This window comes from Procambarus clarkii, chromosome 67, assembly GCF_040958095.1.
Source record: "Procambarus clarkii isolate CNS0578487 chromosome 67, FALCON_Pclarkii_2.0, whole genome shotgun sequence".
NCBI lineage: Eukaryota > Metazoa > Arthropoda > Malacostraca > Decapoda > Cambaridae > Procambarus > Procambarus clarkii.
This window is the reverse complement of record NC_091216.1, coordinates 29,996,384-30,018,135: the sequence shown is the minus strand read 5'-3', so window position 1 is coordinate 30,018,135 and position 21,752 is coordinate 29,996,384. Positions and strand designations below refer to the sequence as shown.

At 39.4% G+C, this 21,752-nt stretch overlaps 1 protein-coding gene across 6 annotated transcripts; it reads left to right on the top strand.

The window, feature by feature from the left end:
• Positions 1–1,739: 1,739 nt before the first annotated feature.
• LOC123767580 (pancreatic triacylglycerol lipase) lies at positions 1,740–20,333 on the top strand. Of its 6 annotated transcripts, none has more exons than XM_045757328.2 (10): positions 1,740–1,845; positions 2,562–2,791; positions 5,620–5,698; positions 6,760–6,902; positions 9,060–9,308; positions 10,859–10,983; positions 13,694–13,802; positions 16,238–16,412; positions 17,720–17,820; positions 18,085–20,333. In XM_045757328.2, exons 2-10 carry the CDS (start codon positions 2,629–2,631, stop codon positions 18,276–18,278), a joined length of 1,338 nt encoding a protein of 445 aa, XP_045613284.2. In that variant the 5' UTR covers positions 1,740–1,845; positions 2,562–2,628; the 3' UTR covers positions 18,279–20,333. The 6 variants fall into 6 exon arrangements, with proteins under 6 accessions (XP_045613284.2, XP_045613286.2, XP_045613287.1 ...); XM_045757330.2 differs by having other exon boundaries at positions 1,768–1,845; positions 2,626–2,791; XM_045757331.2 differs by lacking the exon at positions 2,562–2,791 and adding an exon at positions 5,362–5,463 and having other exon boundaries at positions 1,801–1,845.
• The last annotated feature ends 1,419 nt before the right edge of the window (positions 20,334–21,752 follow it).

The following is a 21,752-nucleotide window of genomic DNA, read 5'->3' as shown; positions in this document are numbered from 1 at the left end:
GCCTCGTCCATGAGAGACGCTAGAGGGCTAAGAAGTTCCCCATACATCAGATGAGATGGACTTAGTGGTTCGCGTTGCCAGAGATCGTCAGAGAGGTAGGTCAGTGGTCTGTTATTGACCCGAGATTCGATTTCAGTGACAACGGTTTGTAGCTCCTGTAAGTCAATCTTTTGACGGTAGAGAGCGTTTCACTGTACAGATGTACAGAGCAGGGCACCGCTCCAGTGCCAGGTAAGTCTGCTACGGGCTCACCATAGCCCGTGCTACTTGCCCTGCTCCTGTGCCAGGTAAGTTACGGGCTCACCATAGCCCGTGCTACTTGGAACTTGTTCCGAGTAGCTGAATCTATAACAACAACAACAACGTTTCACTGTACCCACCTTTCGTTCGTAGAAACCTCCGTGACACGGTGCTTTGGAGGGTATACACTTTCAATGGCAGTGCCGTTGATTCAGAACAGTGTGTACCGCTAGGTGGTTCCAGACTTCCCTCAGACATGCTTCCCCAACTTGGACCCATTGTCTGAGTTCATCAACTTCGGGCAGGATCGAAAGGCAGAAAATCTGCGGAAAACCTGCCATGTATGAATGCCCCAGTACTCATGTCAGGAGTCACTTCTAGATGTACTTCCCTTGTTGTGGCTAGATGTACTTCCCTTGTTGTGGCTAGATGTACTTCCCTTGTTGTGGCTAGATGTACTTCCCTTGTTGTGGCTAGATGTACTTCCCTTGTTGTGGCTAGATGTACTTCCCTTGTTGTGGCTAGATGTACTTCCCTTGTTGTGGCTAGATGTACTTCCCTTGTTGTGGCTAGATGTACTTCCCTTGTTGTGGCTAGATGTAGTTCCCTTGTTGTGGCTAGATGTAGTTCCCTTGTTGTGGCTAGATGTAGTTCCCTTGTTGTGGCTAGATGTACTTCCCTTGTTGTGGCTAGATGTACTTCCCTTGTTGTGGCTAGATGTACTTCCCTTGTTGTGGCTAGATGTACTTCCCTTGTTGTGGCTAGATGTAGTTCCCTTGTTGTGGCTAGATGTAGTTCCCTTGTTGTGGCTAGATGTACTTCCCTTGTTGTGGCTAGATGTACTTCCCTTGTTGTGGCTAGATGTACTTCCCTTGTTGTGGCTAGATGTAGTTCCCTTGTTGTGGCTAGATGTACTTCCCTTGTTGTGGCTAGATGTACTTCCCTTGTTGTGGCTAGATGTACTTCCCTTGTTGTGGCTAGATGTGCTTCCCTTGTTGTGGCACAGGTGAATAGACAGATGTACGGCTTCACTGAAACTCTGTCCTTGGTGCCTACTAGTGTTAAAGCTCCTGTGTAGTATACACCAGTGGTCTTAAAAGGACGAAGGTGGACTACTCGCTCCTTAGGGAGTGGTGGAGGTCCTGGATAAGGACACACCCGAGCGTCGTACCTCTGGCAGATTACACAGGATTTGATTATGGACTTTGCAGTCTGGCGACCTTGAGGAAGCTAGAACTGTTGTCTTAGGTCGGTGAGGGTATTTAGTACCCACTATGTAAAGTACCGTGTTTGTTTATGTATGTATAACAATTAGACTTCTTATTCTGTGATGACGGGGGAGAAACATTTCCAGATCTAAATGCTTGCTAGTAGCTTTACAAGAATGTGAAATCTTCACTGCTATGTACTCTCTTAACCCCCCAATGTACCTTCTTGTATATAAATAAATAAAATAAAGTAAATACAGGTTTACATTACTTTGCATCATATGGGCGTGAGTGCGCGTGTGCGAGCGGGCGTGACAGGTTGAGTCACCAGTGTTGCGGCACCAGCAGCTGGTGTATCACGGGGGTCCTGCTCTCCATCTCACACAAAGATCTCTCGGTATATTGCCACTCTCGGCTTTCGTATACCCTATATAGTGCTCCTGCGCCTATACTTCACCAAAGTCTCAACAAACAAGACATTGTTTTCAAATTATGAATGCTGCCTAGCCCGGAAACTAATTGCGTGTGCTAACGATCCGGAAACACGTCGCGCCGCCTGTCTGCTGCAGTAGTGACCGCCGGACGTGCTGGTACACTTGTGGGTGTGACTGATTTACTCTCAGTCGTTAACTGTAGCCTCTGTTGAACTCAACAGTAAAGTGGGTACCTGGTTGTTAAACAATTTCGCGGGGTCGTATTCCGGGGAACATAGGATTAAGGACTTTCTGGCCAGAAACGCTACGCGTACTAGTGGCTGTACAAGAATGTAAGAACTTGTATATATTAAAATAATAAAAAAAAATCGTTGGTGCTAGAGAGCAGCCAGGATGGGGAATGTAGGTACTGTATGAGGAATAATTGGTCGTGGGAGGAGCGATAATTGGTAAGTGAGGGTATCTTAATTTGCAACTATCAATTTGAATGTGAAGGGGAAGGTGGTTGGTGGGGGCACGTGGGGGCAGGTGAGGTAGTGGACTACCTGGCACACACCACAGTAAACAAACGTAGTTTGGTGGTGGCCAGTCAAGTGGCAGTATTGTTCAGGGTGTTGGCAGGTCCTCAAATTGATGCGAGCGACATTGAAACGGCCATATTGTTTACTTAACTATGTAGATTGTCAAGGAAGAACAGGGTGTGGTGCCTGCCAAAACTACAGTGTCTGGTCTCCCATGGGCAGCCCATGAGCGAGGCGGGTGTTGGGGAGAGTAGCAGCAGCAGCAGCAACAACAACAATAATAGAGGCTCTCCACCGGAGGCCAATATGGATTCCCCATGGCCCCTCTCTCTCCGTACTATAGCTGCAACTTTCAGTGTCTTCATGGCCGTCCTGGTCTTCCATCCCAGTAAGTCATTACTATATTCACTACTACTCTAAACGTGGCGGTTATACACAAGCATGGTCCTCACTCTTCCATCATTCTGCATGTTAATGCTAAACTAGTGCATGCTAATACACGTTTCATCTGTCAAATTCGTCTGAGTGTACTTTCTCTGTTCCAGTTTACACGCTATTTTTTTTTCATTTCATTTATTATGTACCTCATACCCATCCCGTGGGCGGTGGTGGAAAGGGTTACAGAGGTACATGATGGGTTCAAGCACTGAACCCCATAGTTCATTTAGCTAAAGGAGTTTGAATTGAATACACAATTTTTGTTACCACAGATGTGGCCACACATTTACAATGCTAACCACCATGTATACATTTTCTTGTCCTCTATGGACAGGGTGAGAAATCTGTTACAACATATAGTTCAGGGATTTCTTAAACAATCAATCACAGAAGGTGATTGTAGTGCTTTCAAAATGCTAATCTAACCTACAGATAGATACATAATTGTTAGTACTACATACACGTGTACATATATTCAATTAATGTATCAAGTTTGCAGACGTGTACTGTACACATTTTTAGTGCAAGAAGTAAGGCAAATAGTTCAGTCTGAATTGTAGAGGCCCCAGTTGTTTATTTGGACTCCTCACCCAATATATATATGCCATCACCAATTGTCAAGACAGCTGCACTTCTAGATGCACCCGTGGGGTGGCGTGGGGAACCATCAGTGTATATTTGAGAGAGAATGCTCTGTGGATAGAGCATCAATATGGCTTAAGGCATTGACTTTTGCCTCAAGATTGAGCTTGGGCTGTTCTTAATTTTCTTCTTGGGTGGAAAGGGAGGGATTAAAATTGGAAAGTGTGTAATCTCCCACGGTGCAGGAAAGTGCCGTTGTTGTCTCTTGGTACAAATTATAAATCCAATATATTATGATTTCAGCTCCAGCTTTAGTTATCCATTTGGAAGATCATATCATCTGTCGGGCGAAGGTGACATTCTTCATTGGAGCATGTAAATTGGTATACTGTATTTAGAAAAATGGTATAACAGGACAACCACAACAGCAAGTGCGGTCCCACAAAGCTCTTATTACAAATCCACTATGAGCTCGCAGTATAAAACAGAAGAAAGAATAATAAATCAATTTCAAATGGAGTGAAACACAGCCCCAGACCAAAGATTAGAATTCATTATTTACTACAAAACAAAAAGGACTGCTATAATAATAATAATAATCTTTATTTGCAAGAAGGTATAATGGGTTGGTGAGATTACATAACATTGGTATTTTTACATTCTTGTAAAGCCACTAATACGCATCAGGTAGATCCTTAATCTAACATATCGGGTAAGATGAAAAGGTACATTGTAGTAGTTTTATATCAACATATAACTACAATATAAATTGACAGGTGATTACACTGGTGGAGATATGCAGTATCTTTTGGTATTGGTACTGTATTGACTTCTCTATTCGTATACCCATTGTTTATTAAATGTTCTTGGAAGCCTCTATCCAGTTCCTTGTATATGTTATGCCAGTCAGAACAAGGAGTAAGAGCACTGCATATAATTGCATTTATCACTAGTCATATCATATCTGGCCATTCTGCGTAGCCATTCATGCACATTCTTATGTGGTGGAGGTCCTTTTTTTTTTTTTTTTTTTTTTAAAGTGGTCTGGATAAATATCATTTAACAAAAACAAAAAAATACGAATATTTATTCAGGTAAATTACATACATACAGGGTAAGATACAAAAGTTGATGGATCTATAGATAGAGCTAGTACATACAATGCCTAAAGCCACTATTGCACATAGCGTTTCGGGCAGGAAAAACACTAAGACTAAAACTTAATACTAATTGAGATTAAAGTATAAATTGTGTTGAGAAAAAATAAGAAAAAAATGGGTTGACATTTTGGGGGTGAGGTAGGTCATGCAACCCGTTCTCGCAAATTCGTAAAGTCAATATTGACTTGTTAACTACGTGCATGGGTGATATACTAAACATAATAGATACCCTTAAAAACATTCATAGAAAACACCGACCTAACCTAACCTTGTTAGTATCTTAAGATAAGCATCTTATTGCTTCGTAATTACAATTATTACTTAACCTATACCTATTATAGGTTAGGTAATAATTGTAATTACGAAGCAATAAGATGCTTATCTTAAGATACTAACAAGGTTAGGTAAGGTCGGTGTTTTCTATGAATCTTTTTTAAGGGTATCTATTATGTTAAGTATGTCACCTATGCACATATTTAATAAGTCAATATTGACTTATTAAATTTGCGAGAACGGGTTGGGTAGGTTACATTGAGTTAATAAGGTACTGTAGTAAAAAATCTGGGAAGAAAGGACACCACGAGCGTAGCTCTCGTCCTGTAACTACACTTGGGTAATTACAATATGAACAAATCAAGGGCTTATGGAATTATACTGTACACTGGAAACAACCACAACCTTGCCACAAAACGGCTGGTGGAGCAAGAGTCGTGGCAGGTAGTAATGTTGACCCCTGGAGCACCCAAGACACTGAATTTCTGTCTCTTCATTTTCAAAGAGAATCAGTGTTCAGACTGAATGTCAATGTCGACTGGAACGAGTCACCAGCAGCATAACAAGCACACCTACGATAGGCTAATAGGCACCTTCTCTCACGAAGGTGAGTGTAGAGGCAATTTACCCAGCTATGCAGGGGAATTATGTGACAATAGTAATAGTGAAGTGTAAGTTAATATAAATTTAAAAAAGTCAGCAGTAGTAACACTAGCACAACTGATGAATAATTATTACAAATAATGTTTACCCCACTCCTCAGGTCTTGTGAACTTCTTGGTGAGCAGTGAAGAAACCTCCATCACCCTCAACAATGTTCAGAACTTCTTTCTTTGGACCAGGTGAGACAGGCTACAGTGTAGAATAGATTTTTTTTTTTTTTTTTTTTTTACATTTCAGTTACCTGCTTGATGGAGATCTGGGAGTTTTTCTACTCCCCAAGCCTGGCCCGAGGCCAGACTTGACTTGTGAGAGTTTGGTTCACTAGGCTGTTGCTTGGAGTGGCCTGCAGGCCCACATATCCATCACATCCCAGTTGGTCTGGCACTTCTTGGAGAAAATTATATAGTTTTCTCTTGAAGATGTCCATGGTTGTTCCGGCAATATTTCTTATACTCACTGGGAGGATGTTGAACAACCGTGGACTTTTGATCATTATACAGTGTTCTTTGGTACCATTGGTTGTGAGCAGAGTACATAGACAACTTCCTTGGTATTTCCATTGACAACAAATTGAATTTAAATGGTCATATATATGAAATAAAATTTTAAAAAGTTTCTGAAACTGTAGGCACTTTTGACTAAAATCAAATATGGTACAGTACTATGTACCGGAGACATAATTATTTGGCATAAATCGGTACCTTGATGAATCACAAATCCCAACCTCGGACAGTATGTGGGCACGCCTTGAACATGTTAAATATTAAAACTATGCACTCAAGTTTACTCTCGGTATCTATAAAACTTTGAAATACATTGATAATTCTGATCTCAAACTATTAATGGACTACAACAGAAACTATGTACATTATATAAGGAATAAATACTGTTTTCATTTGATATTCTAAGAATGTCTTGATTAAAGCAGACTTTTGCCATCCCTCTATTCTATACCTCAATGTTGTGTTCAAATAGTTCCATACTTGCACCAAAAAAATTTACCTGAATTTAGTTGAGGGCCACACTCATTAGTGGCCTTGATGAGGACAGAAGCCAGCAGCTTGTCAAAGGTCCTTCCAATTGTCTTGATTTTGTCGAGTTGAATTTTGAAATTCGGCAACCTTTTGGCATTTACAGCCTGGCGGGTAGGCAGTTCCATGGTTTTGTATGTAAATAATTAGTATATTATTTAGTATAATTAGTAGTATATAATAATAACTTATTTGCCTATTACCTGTAGACGTCACAAAGCTGCACAAGAGTTGGAAGTGGGGTCACATGCATCTCTGGCAGCTACTCGCTTCTACCCACATCGCACATACATAATCATCCATGGTTTCCTTGGATCTGGCACTGATGGTTGGATAATCTCTATGAAGGATGGTAAGTAAAGTTTATGGCAGTAGTGTGGTTCTGCTTCTTGATGTGGAGTAAAGTCCATAGAGTGAAGTCTCCTAAAATGCAAATATTGTACAGATAGTACAGTTGTGATTTTTAATTCCTCCTTCTTGGCCTGTTATATTTTTGGTGTTTTAACACTTCTTTGTTTTTATTATTGTATTGACATTATTTTTAGGTTTTCGGTTAATTTTCCTATAAATAAAATTAAATGTAACCTTGAGCTAGGAAACCTGATAAAGAATTAGGCTGTTACCATTTAAAATGTCAAGCATGAAATACAACTACTAAACCTTATGGGAAGAGCACTTGGTATCATTTGCTCTACTGTACAGTACTGTACCTGAATTTAACTAAATTAACTGAATTACTTATGGGCCACCATTTCTAGTGGTCCTAATGGGGACAGGAAGCAAACTGCTTGTCAAAGATAACCCCTATTATTCCTGAAATTTTTCCTGCAGAAGGTTTTAACCGAAGTGTTGTCTTGGCATTTACAGCTTCAGTAAGTAGGCAGTTCAATGGAGTTATAACCCTATGGGTGAAATGCATCTGTTTTCTGTCCAATATTGTGGCTTAAGCTTGAAGCTGTTGCCTTTTGTGTTACATTGAACATTTAAAGAAATGGTCTGAATTAATGTCTTCTAATTTTTTTCAGTTCAATAATTTAAAGACCTTAATGAAATCGGCCCCATTGTGTCTAGTTTGTAGTGTTGCTAGTATGGTTTAAAAATAATAATAATGATAATATAAAAATACAGAGGATCAGATAACATTGGTTACTCAATAGGTGCAGTATTAGTATATTTTATGAAGTCACTAATTACATGCAGCATTTCGGTCATAACTTAAGATAACGAGTGTATCGAGTTTTACATTTTTGGGGTAATATGTCATACTGTATTAAATGTAAGGTACTGTAAAACACACAAATAATTAAAAAAATTTAACATGTATACAGTATTCTAATACTGTATAATACAATACAGTACTTAAAGATGAAAAGTATCCCCGTGGGATACCATCTGTGCCAATAGTGCCAGTGCCATTAACCATCAGTACCAACAGTCCCCGTGGCGAAGTGGTAAGCCAGGCATTTTGCGAGTGCTTTGTCCTGGATTCGTATCCTGGCCAGGGAGAATTTACTGGGCGGAAATCCTTAACTGTAGCCTCTGTTTAACCCAACAGTAAAATGGGTACCTGGTGGTTAAACAATTTGGCAGGGTAGTATTCCGGGAAAGATAGGATTAAGGACTTGCCCGAAATGCTATGCGTGCTAGTGGCTCTACAAGAATGTAAGAACTCTTGTATATATAAATAAATAAAAAATAAAGTATAGTAAACTTTATTTGAATCTGTATTGTTAGTGTGAACTACAGTGCTGTAAGCAACAGTGCTTACAGTACCTAGTACTTAATATATACAATAACAGTGAACCAAAATTCTTATAAAAAATAGTAATCATGCTAATTGAAGCAGCTATGTAAATGACCATATGATACAGGTACGTTATATATGTTATCTGGTATTTTTCTCTCAAATGCAGCATTTTTTTTTCATTTGAGATGATTCCTCCTATTACTCTGAATATTAAATATACCTGTACAGTATATTGTATTTGTTTATCATGTGGTGTCCATGGATTCTGTTGGTCCTCTAAGAGGAGTTTGAGGTCAGGATTTGTACTGCACTGTAGAGTTTTATTGGTGTAGTGTGCACTTGAGCATATTGTAATAAGCATATTAAAAAATGTTAGTAATGGTGTTACATGCTGCCTGCTGTTGGAGTCTGTTATTGTTCTAATTGATTAATGTTGAGTAATTGCCTGAGGTTGTTTTGAGTTGTAAGATCCCTAGGTGCAGATAACTTGTGCAAGATACAGACTAGTTAATATTATGCTGTAATCAGGGCAGAGTGAGATACAGTAATAATGAATTTAATTGTAGTAAACCTTTCCTAATATGAGATTTAATTTAGTTTTAGTTTATTGTATTGAAGAAAATACAAATGAATGTATTATTTTGACATTTTTGGGGGTAAATCTTTGGTAGATTTACATTCGTTGTTCCTCTACATTGATGCCCATGGCTGAGAAAAGGTATTACGTACCTCATGCTGAATTTATTTACTTTATATCCACAGCTCTGCTGAGTCGTGAGGACTGTAATGTGATTAGTGTCAACTGGGCAGCAGGGTCATTGACTGCTGAATACTATATGATACGGGTACGGGTGCCAAGTGTGGGAGAGGACGTTAGCAAGCTTCTTGTATTTCTCCAGCATGCAGCAGGCTTGACTCCAGACCTTGTACACATCATTGGACATTCTCTAGGAGCTCATGCAGCAGGATTTGCTGGAAAAAAGATGAATGGTACACTGTCAAGAATTACAGGTAAGAACACACAATTTGAGCATGCATATAATATTATATATATATATATATATATATATATATATATAATATATATATATATATATATACATATATATAAATTTATATATATATATATAATATATATATAATTTTTTTTATAGATATATATATATAGATATATCTATATCTTGTCACTTGTGTTCCTAGTTTAAAATTGTCATTGGAACGCTTGGGTTTGCTGCGACGGTTTTTGCACATACAGTATATATTTTGTGTGTGTGTGTGTGTGTGAAATTACCTAATTGTAGTTACAGGGCTGATCTCATTGTGAGAGTATGGTGTCTCAAGATTCTCCCACAGCTGACTTGAATGGCTTGTTGCAGTGCTCCTAGCTGTGCACAAGCCCCCCCCATCTCTTTTACCCCTGGATGGAAAACTGTCATGTTGGGTGTCCTCAGAAAACCCACATGCCAGGGAATATATAAATCATGTGGAGGCTGCTGTATGCCCAGAGGAGAAATTAGATAAAGGGGAATAAAGCAGGTTGCAATAGTCAGGGAGTACAGAGTTGTAACGTGCCAGGTGTGGGAAGAGAGGGGACGCCAGCGAGGTGGGAGATAAGCACAACCTTTGGTCAGTCTTAATCGTCCCAATGAGCAGCTGTGACGTAGTCGTGGCGTGTTCATGACGTCACTCTTCTTCCCATCATGTAAGGATCAATATCATTGGTTCCAGCACATGCTTTGCAATGCCGTTGGTCAGTTCGTAGGTATGGCGGTTGTGCCTCAAGGAGGTCCTTGCAACCCCTTGCACCGTTATTCTCATGGGGGATGTTGTACGTGGTAGACGTGTGATTTTAATATATTGGCCAATAGATAAGAACACACCACCCATCCTTTAAGTTATTCTCTGCAGTTATCCAATATACCAGTATATATACAATATACTCGCCTAGAATCGCGACTGACTATATTGTTTAGAAGCCTTAGAGTGACAAAAGGTCTTTGAAATCATCAGAATGAAACGAACTGGTATCAGGTAACACCTGGTGACAAAGTGAGATGGAGATTCCCCTGTGAGTGACTCGGTAGTCTAGAGTGAACTAAGGAAAATGCCGCCGCCTAAGTGAACTGTGTGACGTTACCACAGTGTACCTACATGGTATAATATCTTTGCTGCTGCTACTCAGTCTAGAGAATATAGCTGCTACTGCTCTACCTAACTGTCCCACCCTTACCTCATATGGCAGTGAAAACTGGGGCATCTGTCTTTTACCTGCAAGTGTGTGTGTACATATGCCGTCCTGTGAGTACCCCGCCCTGTCAAGTACGGTCTTGTCGGGAAAGTCTGTCATCCTATAGTGTTCTCACATCGTAACAAGCAAGACCATTTGCCAGGCCACCTATGAGGATGCTTGCATGAATGACCGTGAGTGAATGGTCGGGGCTAGCCAATCTCTAAGTACAAGATCTTGCTTTCATATGTATTAAATAGGGTAATTATTAGGTTAAAAAAAGTTACTGGCTATATGGGGGCTACTGTACAATGAAACTGCCTTTTGCCAACAGGTTTGGACCCTGCTGGCCACATGTACCACCAGGTTGATTCTGCTGATCGTCTATACAAAACAGATGCTGCCTTTGTAGATGTCATCCACACTCACGGCTGTACTACTCTCCTTAGCCAGTGGACGGTTAGTTAAATGCAAACATATGGTTTGTAGTTTTAAATTTTATACACAGTTGCAACTTTTAAGCTCTGTAACAGCTGAAGAAAAGTTTGGATAAATATTAAAGCATTAAAGCCACTTTGATAGAATGTTCAGTACCTATAAATAAAACTTGTGCATGAAAAGCATACAAACTATTTATTTATTCACTTACCTTTATGTAGGACCAGCTGTTCTTGATAAGATAAATTTTTTGGATTTTTTTGGTGTTGCGCCTGTGGGTGTTAAAGCCATTTGGACCCCTAGCGGTTTGAGGGTTAAATAGCGTCTGTTTACAAGATCCCTGAGGAAGCTGATATGAACCACGTGTAACTACGGGACATTTAAATCTTGTGTGGTACTCCAACACATAAATAGCTGTGGTGCTCATTTCCGTGACAGTTACTCACCACAGCTATTGATGTGTTGTGCACCTTAAGGGTTAATGCCATTTTCTCGGCTACAGACTGTAGCAGTTCACCAATAGTAAGGCTACAGTGATGCATAAATCATTTATATATAGCATTATCTAAATCATAATGCTTAGAAAGTTTCAGTGTTGGTTACTTTGCCCCCCCCCCATCCTAAAGGGTGTTGTCTTGACGTTTGTGTGTGTGTGTGTGTTTACTAGTTGTGCTTTTGCGGGGGTTGAGCTTTGCTCTTTCGGCCCGCCTCTCAACTGTCAATCAACTGTTTACTAACTACTAACTTAATAATTTTTTTTTTTTTTTTTTCTTCTCCACACCCCCCCCCCCAGGAAGCAGCCCGTGACAGCTGACTAACTCCCAGGTACCTATTTACTGCTAGGTAACAGGGGCACTTAGGGTGAAAGAAACTTTGCCCATTTGCAGGCCTTTGCCCATTTGTTTCTGCCTCTTGCGGGAATTGAACCCGCGCCACAGAATTACGAGTCCTGCGCGCTATCCACCAGGCTACGAGGCCCCCTTGTGTGTGTGTGTGTGTGTGTGCGTGTGCGTGCTCTGCCCTTTGCCCTCAGATGGGTGTGGGTGGCTTCTGCTCCCAACTCCTGCCTGCTGTGACAGTGTACAAGTGAAATACACCCTGCATCTTAGCCACCCATATATTTGGTGGGCATGGAAACCTGTATATTCTCCATTTTCCTTAAAGCAGACATTGGGCCTGCTGCCTCTGATGGGGAAAAGGGGGGACACTTGTGGAAAGATAGGAAGAGGTAGTGTTCTCTATTTTCATTCCTTCTTTATCCTTTGTGAATATTAACAATTAAATATTACATCTTAAAAAAATCTCTTAAACCATTGTTGCAAACATATTTTATTCATCTATTGTAAATTAATAGTTTAAAAATACCAGTAAGAAAGTTGATAATGGTTGTAGGACTAATAAACTAAAGCAGCGGCCGCCAACTGGTGGTTCGCGGACAGCCAGTGGCCCGCGACACAATTTTGTGTATTGTATGTAACTGTATTTTCTTAAACCATTATATTTAATGGCATCAAATAATTTGTTGTAACTATAATTTCTTATTTGGACAGACTAAAAGATTCATATTAGTGGTCCGCAGGATTTAAAATTACCAATTTATCGATCCATGAGTTCAGAAAGGTTGGCGACCTTCGGTATAAAGGACCCCAATAAACATACCAGACAAATGATGTGCAAGCAACACTTTTTGTAGTAATGCTCAAAAATGAGCTAGACTGAGCATAGTTGTATTAGTTAAGTACACTGGTTGGTGAAGTCCACACTGCTGCAATAATAATAATAATGATAATTATTTATTCCACAGGGGCCTTGATTAGGGTTCGAACCTGTACGATGGATGTTCCCAGATGTGTTCTAGTCAACTGGGATTACGACATGGAAAAGAATTGCAACTTGGAGTGCTACATCCTCCCTGAGGATCCCGAGGTTTCCACCGAAGCCTAACCGGGGTTTCACATATTCCCCCCCCCCCCCTGCACTCGGGCTCTGTCAACCAAATAGTTCTACCTCTGATGCCCCTACTTCAATACACACACAAATCACAATAATGTGATACTGTATATCAAATGAACAAATCCCCAAGGGCCTTGATGAGGATTCAAACCTATGAGCTGGATGTTCCCAGACACGATCTAGTCAACTGTACCACGACATGGAAAAGAACTTCCAAAAGAAATCACGTTATTGTGGTTTCTGTGTGTATTGAATTCAGAGGTAGAACTATTTGATTGACAGAACCCGAGTTCATGTGGGAATTGTGTGAAAACCCCGGTTAGGCTTCAGTGGAAGCCTAAGAAACCTCGTGGAGGCAGTAGCACTCCAGGTTGCAATTCTTTTCCATGTCGTGGTACAGTTGACTAGAGTGCGTCAGGGAACATCCAGAGCATAGGTTCGAACCTTTGTTCATTTGATATATTGTATCATGCTATTGTGATTTGTGAAATTAATATTTATTATTATTGTTTACTCTTATGTTTATACATTCTTTTGATTAATGTACAATTGTAGGGACAAGAGTTACACTTACCAGTGAAGCCACTATTAAACAAAGCATTTCGGGCAAAACTTAAAATAGACAAAATTTAACTAAAGGTGTGAGAGGGGGGGGGGGGGGGGGGGTAAAATACTTAATACTAAAATACAAGTAAGCTAATGGTCTTCTAAATATTTTAATTATTAACTGTGAGATTAACAAATTCAGTACAGTAGTTTATTTTTTTTTTTTTTTCAGGATTGCTATGGCATTGATGAAAACCTGGGTGATGCAGATTTCTGGCCCAATGGTGGGGAGCGGCAGCCTGCTTGTGCCGAGGGTGGCGACGGCCCTTCTGCTGTCAAGGGTCAGTTGCATGCTGTTATTCATCATTCTAGTTTAACATGAAAATCAAAGAATTGTGCTCATGTGAACATAGTAAGAGAAGTGATAGTTATTACAACAAAACTGATTAATGGCCAAACTGATGTAGGTTCAGATGCTTAATTTATTTATTTTGTATTACGGTGTACTTTTATTGAGTTATTGGGGATGCTTTTACACATGTACTGCTACTTCTAAATTTTTACCGCATTTAACCACTGCACTGCACAACACGCCTGTAGGTGCTCAATGGGTAGTGTGGAACACGCCTCGGAGATCTTATAGGTATAGCGTATGATTCAAAACTCCTGTGGCTACATGGGGTTCACATCAGCTTCCTTAGGGCTCTTGTAAACAGACGCCTTTTTAAAAAAAATCATGGGCAACATTCCCGGGTGTGAGAGCCTCCATACTGAGTGAGCAACCAAGGCTGGTGCACGCAGCATGAGCTCGCAGCACTGCTGTTCAGCTTGTGACCACAGCATCGCCTAATAATGTCAAAATATATATGTAACTGGTATTATTTAGCCATGATAGTATTACAGAAGAGCCCGAGTGTGATTGTGTACAATGTTCAAATATTAGTGAATCAATGCTGTTCAAGATGTTCACAGCGCTAGCCACAGCACCACAGCATTATTTCGTCCATCTAGGAATCTTCAAATGACTTGCGTTCCTTTACAAAATAAATTTGAGGTCAATTATTCATTTACAGGATTTAGTGACCAGGATTGTGATAATAGCAGGATTGTGGTGATAATTAGCGCTGTGCGTAGTATTGTGGGAGGAGGAATTTTGGTGAAGGAGGGAATTGAGGTGGCATTACTGTGTGTGGCAGCCACTCTTGTTTGGACTTGCCATACTAACTTGGTGGTTCGCTATGGTGAACACAAATGTAGATACTTATATATAATGTGTGTATATAGTGTAATAACAGCAACAGGAGTATGTTGGAATGAGCCATTTTGGTGAAGGTGGCGGCGTCGTACTCATAGCGTCATCTGCTGTGTGACTTGTCAAGCAGTGTATGGTGGCCACTGTGCTGTCTGGAAACAATACCAAGTTGTATAGTTATGGTGAATGAAACGTGTAGATACTTACACTATTTACACACGTTATGTATAATAAAAACAATAACAGTATGGTGGGAGGAGGAATGTTGGCAAATAGGGTGTTGGAAGAGTGAGGTAGGGCTGGTTGGGTGTGGCAGCTCACTCATGTTTTTTGGGCTTTCCATACAAACTTAGTGGTTCATTATGGTGAACATATATGTAGATGGGTATATACATTGTGTGTGTATATAGTGTAATAACAACAAAAATACTGTTTGATTGATCATAGAATATATATGTCATAAATGAGCCCCATAATTTTGAGCATAGCGATGTTCCACACTTTGAACTATATAAATTCCACAAATTCCACACTTTTGAATAATATTACAGCAAAAAAACAAAAAAACAGAAGAAACAAATGAGAAACGTCAAAATAATTGTGAAACATTATATTCGCGGCACCTGCCGCCCCACGGGGTGGCGGAGCTGACTGACCCCCAGCGCTCCATCGCTCAGCGCCCATAATTTGCTAAACTTCCCAGCTTCATTGCGGCTAAAGTATGTCACTTACAATATTTTTTTCTGGGGGGAGCCCCATCGGCTCCCTGAAGCGATCCAGGCTGATATGCTAATGTCAGACTTTGGCATCAGTCATGTGTATGGAGTTGTGGGCCTACCGGGGACCACAAGCCAGAACCTGGTTCCCTCAGAGAGGCATGAGGAGCAATGGCCTATAGAAACCCCCGTGTGGTTGTAAAGAACCACAAAGTAAAGAATCTGAAACAAGATAGTTTATTATATCAATGGTTTTCATATTCAAAATTAAGATTCCTGAAGGGAACATCTATCATAAATATCTTTAAAAACCTTCTTTATGAAGAGAGATTAAAAAAACTGAATTTACATAGTCTAGAAAATCAAAGAGCAAGTGACGAGATGATTAAGTATACAAATGGAAGAACGGGTATAACAGAGAGGATATAAATAAGATTTGAAATATATCTGACACAATTTAACAGGAAACAATGGATACAAATTGAATAAGTTTAGATTCAGGAAAGACCTGGGTAAGTACTAACTTGGAAAGGGGGTGTCAGTTACTTGTATAAAATATTACTGGGTAATATAAGATGTAGGATCGCTGGATTGTTTAAAGTGAAGGTTAGACATGCATATGTAGGTGCATCTGGGTGTAGGTTATCATTTTCATGTTAGTGGGAAGAAATTTTGGGAGAAAACTACTCCAACCTAGTCCCCTCAACTATTTAATACCAGGGATTCAAAGCCAATTTAACCATATGTACTGTACACCATAATTATACTGCATTTATGGCAATATCCTTGTCTTATTTCTTCAACACAGATGGCAGTAGCTGTGACCATGGAATGGCTTATGTACTGTATACAGAAAGTATTATATACAGTGCATCTACAACTCATTTCCTTGCACGGCCATGTAATTCATGGAAAATGTACAACACCCGCATCTGTCCATGTAGTTATCCTTCACAGTATATGGGATTCAATGTCAACCCAAAGTGAGTGACATGTATGTTGTATTGTTGTGCAGTGCTGTTCTGCATGTTTAGAAAAATCTACACTGCTTTATTATGTACATATGTACATTTGCTCTTAATGTTTACCAAATAATAATAATAATAAAAATAATAATACATGTACTACTACACAGAGTAATCACACTTAATGTGATGTGTCAATGAGAGAGTCTGTAGGAGCCGTGATGCGATGACCATGTAATGGCCAAGTTGACTAGGGCATCCCTCATCAAAGCTCCTACAGATTTCCTCTAATAATAATAAATAATAATAATAATTTATTATAAAATTAGAGGATGTCATAATAATAATAGTTTTTATTTATGCAAGTGTACATACAAATGATACATGACCAGTGGATGATTCATTGGTAAGCTAGGTGCATTCTATTAAGCTATTATCAGTATGGTTTCAAAAGATGTCACAAACTTAGTTTTACTTTATACATGGATAGCTAACAAAACTCTCCCCCCTCGGAAAATTTGAATGAAGCACTGAAAAAGATAAATAACTGTACAGAAAATGCATCCCCAATTTTGGACTTCAAGAAAATCGGAATGAGTCGCGATAGAGGCCGATATTTCTTAAAGGGTGACACTGGGGCCAACTCTGATTGGCCTATGACACTCATATTCCCCACATCTTGCAAAGTTGGACAAGGTTACCTACAAGTGTCTGGCCTCCAACCTTACACGAGATGGACATTCTCCTTTATAGATTTGATAAATGATTAAAGAAATCTTAGCAAAGGATTGTTTTCTAATGTGATAGTGACATTCTATCCTTAGAGGCATGATAATAACCGTACAGGATACTCGGACAAATACCCTTGTACTGCATTTCAGCTGGTGTTGTGGCATCCCTAGTTGTTCACCCCAACCCCTACCAGCACGTACACAGTAGCCTACACTTTTTGAATCTGTAGCTTTTAGTGTTGCCTATTATAACGGTGCATTTGCAATTAACTCTCAATAACAGCAAATATAAATTATCTTAATTATGCTCCTTGGCGAGACAAATATATAAATGCCTACGTGATGTCACTTAGGCATTTTTCTCTTTGAAATTGAGATAAATGTAGCATTTTATTGTATTTGAGGTCATGCCACAACTTGGGAATCTTTATTTGCATATAATTTCTGTTTTGGTCAATTTGTAATTTCTGAATATCAAATAAGATGTTTGTTTCTGGTGTGGGCCTTACTACTTTTAGTTTTAAGTGAGATAATAATATACTGTACTTAATTAATAGTTTAGGAAAGATATGATGTATATTCATGACTTTCCAGTGCCCATGGAGTTTTCTACCTCAACACTAGCATTACAGCTCCCTATGCTCTCCCAGATCCAGGATGTTCAGCTGGAGCCTTCTCTACCTTACAAATAATTGGTATGTCCTTATTTTTCCTGGATCTGACCCAGTGTACATGAAATGAAGATAAGCACACCTAATTTTTGCGCGCGCACACATGCACACACAGAGACAGACAGACAGACAGAGTACAAGCAATTTTAGGGCAATATTATCTCAATTACAAAAGAGAAGTTTTACATTTGTAAATTTTAAAATGTACTATTAAGTAAACGTAAGAGGTTACACTGGGATATTATACTGTAAATCAGTAGGAAGTAACAAGTTGCCTCTCTTCCACAGGTTTGGTGCATGTGGCAGTATTAATGACCTTAATGATAATACTGGTAATGCTGGCATTAGTGCAACAATACGTTGGTATCCCTGTTGTGACAAGGCTAAGAGTGGTACTAGGAATGGATGAAGGTGATTGGCAAGGTTTTAAAGGGAGTCCATCCTCACAGTTGCTGGCTGCAGGAGACAAGGTTATTACCTAAATCACCACCTCATGAAGGTCAAACATTAAGTCTATTCAGCCAGGTGACACTATTAGCATTTATTGCTTTCTTTTATTATTAATAATAGAAAAAGGCTTGTACAATATGCATCATTGAGGTACATTTGTTTTTTATTTTACACCAAGTTTGTAAACTGTGCTTGATCCTTCAGTGAAAGAAACTTAAATATCGTAAGTTTTTGAAAATCTCTCTTTTTTTTTTATTTACTACTAGCTAATTTAAATTTAAGTAAAGAAGGGTTAGCTGCTATATAATGCATACTGCACAGTTCTCCTTAACCACTGTGCTGCACCAACCGAGAAAACTCTTTTAATATTTCGTACCAATTCCAAATGCAATCGCTGTAGGTTGTGTATGAAATGGGCTCATGGGACCTCCAGTGAGAGGCAACCATCTTGGGAAAATATCTCGGAATGTCCTAGGGCTGCTGGCTTGCTTAGTACCGACTTAACAACCATGGGTGGCTCGCGTGCCTCTGGCTTCCAAACGCCTATCCGACGTGGTGTTGAAAGATCGCTCTGTCGGTGAAATTCAATAAGGTGCAGTAAGGACCTAATACAAGGGTTGGATGCAAGTGATACAGCACTGATGACGATGATACAGAGTGCATATCCAGTAGTAGCTGAGCACCATTCATGCTCACCCGTTATCATCTCCAATTTTTATAGATGATACATAGAAGAATCGTTTTCTGGGTTCAGTGATGATGTATCCGATACAAGTAGCATAGATGAACAGTGTTAGTAGCTTCCGTTGTGGTGTTTTCCATAGATCTTTCAAGAATAGCTGAATCTCTTCCAGAATACCTTACAATTTATTTTTATTTATTTTATATATATAATAATTTTTTTTTTATATATATAAAATTTAATCTTAATTTTTATATTAAAACCCCTCTACAATATATATAAATATATATGTGTATATAAAAAATTTTGTGAGGGTACCACCTCTGGTGTCAATGTGGGGACCCTTAGCCTTGGAGAAGAAAATAAAAAGTATTCAGAGAAGACCTTATGGTTTCTCACTGAACACTAATATTATCTTCTCGTACCACACGAAGGTACATTGCATTTATACAAGTACACAGCATGATGTGTTTACATTCTTTTAAAGCCACTAGCATGCTCAGTGTTTCGGGCAGGTCCTTAATCTAACAGATAATATTAAGTGGGTAATTTCTAGCAAAATTTTGTAAAATGTTAACAGGTTCATTTTGCAAGCGATCTTTTCCCTAATCTTTTCAAGACTACCTTACACTTCACAAGCTTGGCTACATACCACCTACAGGTACTAAAGCCAAGGGTGAACATACCTTTAGGTGTTTACGGGGCTTAGCGTCCCCGCGGCCCGGTCGTCAAGCAGGCTTCCTACGACTGCATTGAGCTACAACGCTCTTATTTCCCATTGAGTTTAGACACTCAAGATTCCCCATCGAACCGCCACACTCCCGCATCAAGCTCGGCGACTCCGGTCTCACTGGGCTCTGCTCTGCTCCAAGCTCCATCTCAACATCTACGATAATGCCAACAACTGACTACTGTAATCAAGGCTAAATAAATATGAAACCCACTAAACACTATGTATCTAATCTACCCAACAATGTAACATAACTGTACGTTACATTTGTGACCCTGGAGTGTATTTATATAGTATATATATATATACTCATGTAATAACATACAAGTGTGTTATTTACAAGCACACAGAACGAAGAAACAGGAAACTAAAATCTGTTTGTACCTGGAGCAACGAGAGCAGAGTCGCACTGTGTACCGTGGACTGCTTCATTGATTATCACTCGTCCGAAATACTGAGTGTTACTGTGTAAATAGTGTGTGAAACTACATATTGTAATTTTAGTGAATTTTGAACGAGTAATATTGCGCCAAGAAACATTGTGGACACGTTACTGATGTATATCACAGTTCCCTGGAATATTACAAACGTTCTACTGTGTACATATTGTAAAGGATACAAATATGCATCATATACAATAAAAAAAAAAAAAAAAAAAAAAAAACGCATTGGAAATACATAGAACAAATAATTAAAAATATATTTGTGGCAACTCGCGGTGCTTAAATGGCCCGCGTGACCGCCTCTGGGAACTTCATGCATGGGCGACGAGCCTGTGATGAAATTTATAGGGTACCCAAATACATCTTGGGTAGTTTTGAGAAGGTTCATGCACTTTCTCTACATTTGTTATAGATTCAGCTACTCTGAACAAATGTTTGAAGTAGCACGGGCTATAGTGAGCCCATGTGGACTTGTATACTTTCTCTACATCCCATCTGCTATTAGTCGAGAAGAGTTTGGTCATATATGCTTATTATGTAAATTCTTAAGTGAAAAAGTGTGATTAATAGTCCTTGCTGACCAAAATTATTTTCCTTTTATGATACCTGGTTGATGGGGTTCTGGGAGTTCTTCTACTCCCCAAGCCCGGCCCGAGGCCAGGCTTTACTTGAGCTTGGTCCACTAGGCTGTTCCAAGCAACAGCCTGCAGACCCACATATCCACCACAGCCCGGTTGGTCCTGCACTCCTTAAAGAAAGTGATCTAGTTTTATCTTAAAGATGTCCACAGTTGTTCCGGCAATATTTCTTATGCTTGCTGGTAGGATGTTGAACAACTGTGAACCTCTGGTGTTTATACAGTGTTCTCTGATTGTGCCCATGGCACCCCAATATGGTGCCATATATCAATTATATGGTTGAGAAATCTGAGTGCTTGTGAAAGAGATAACCTATTCATACATACTGGTACTAGTATTCTACCTTCATATAAATTGTTAGAACACTTAAACTTTAGACTACTGATTCAATAATTTGTTGCTTTAACAATGATCAGAACTCTATTTGGAAACATATGTATCAGTTCTGTAGGGTTGATGCTGCTTCACATTAAAGCCACTGGTGTCTTTCACTCTAGGAGTTATATTTATTAATGGTCATTAATCATATTATTAACAGCTAACTGCTGTTACCTGAATTCTTAAGTTATGCACTGTAACTGACCATTATGTAATACTTAATCTGCCTTGTTGGAAATTAAGCTATTATATTAGTATTAAAATTATAAATGATAGCATGTACAGTTCATTAAAAATAATTGAATTTTTATAATATATAATAATATATAATATATATATAAAAAATAGAGCCCAATAGGCTCAGGAACCTGTACACCTGTTGATTGACGGTTGAGAGGCGAGACCAAAGAGCCAGACCTCAACCCCCGCAAGCACAAATAGGCAAGTATACACACACGTACATGGACACCCAGCAAGACGGGGCGCATCGTGAGTATACGCCCCACAATTGCCACCTTAAGAACCATCAGTCCGTCGAGATCGGGTTCAGCAACGAAGGCAAGGATCAACATTAAAGGTGTCCCCTAGCTCGAAATGTTGGGTACCACAGTTCTCAGGGGGTGAATGTGTGTGTC

What these genes read in the sequence shown, in the direction of transcription:
- LOC123767580 (XM_045757328.2), top strand. Translation starts at nt 2,629, where the DNA reads ATGAGCGAGGCGGGTGTTGGGGAGAGTAGCAGCAGCAGCAGCAACAAC. An exon ending in AACTTCTTTCTTTGGACCAG is followed by an intron (nt 5,699 to 6,759) that starts GTGAGACAGGCT and finishes TATTACCTGTAG; the next exon opens with ACGTCACAAAGCTGCACAAG. An exon ending in CGGCCCTTCTGCTGTCAAGG is followed by an intron (nt 13,803 to 16,237) that starts GTCAGTTGCATG and finishes TCTTCAACACAG; the next exon opens with ATGGCAGTAGCTGTGACCAT.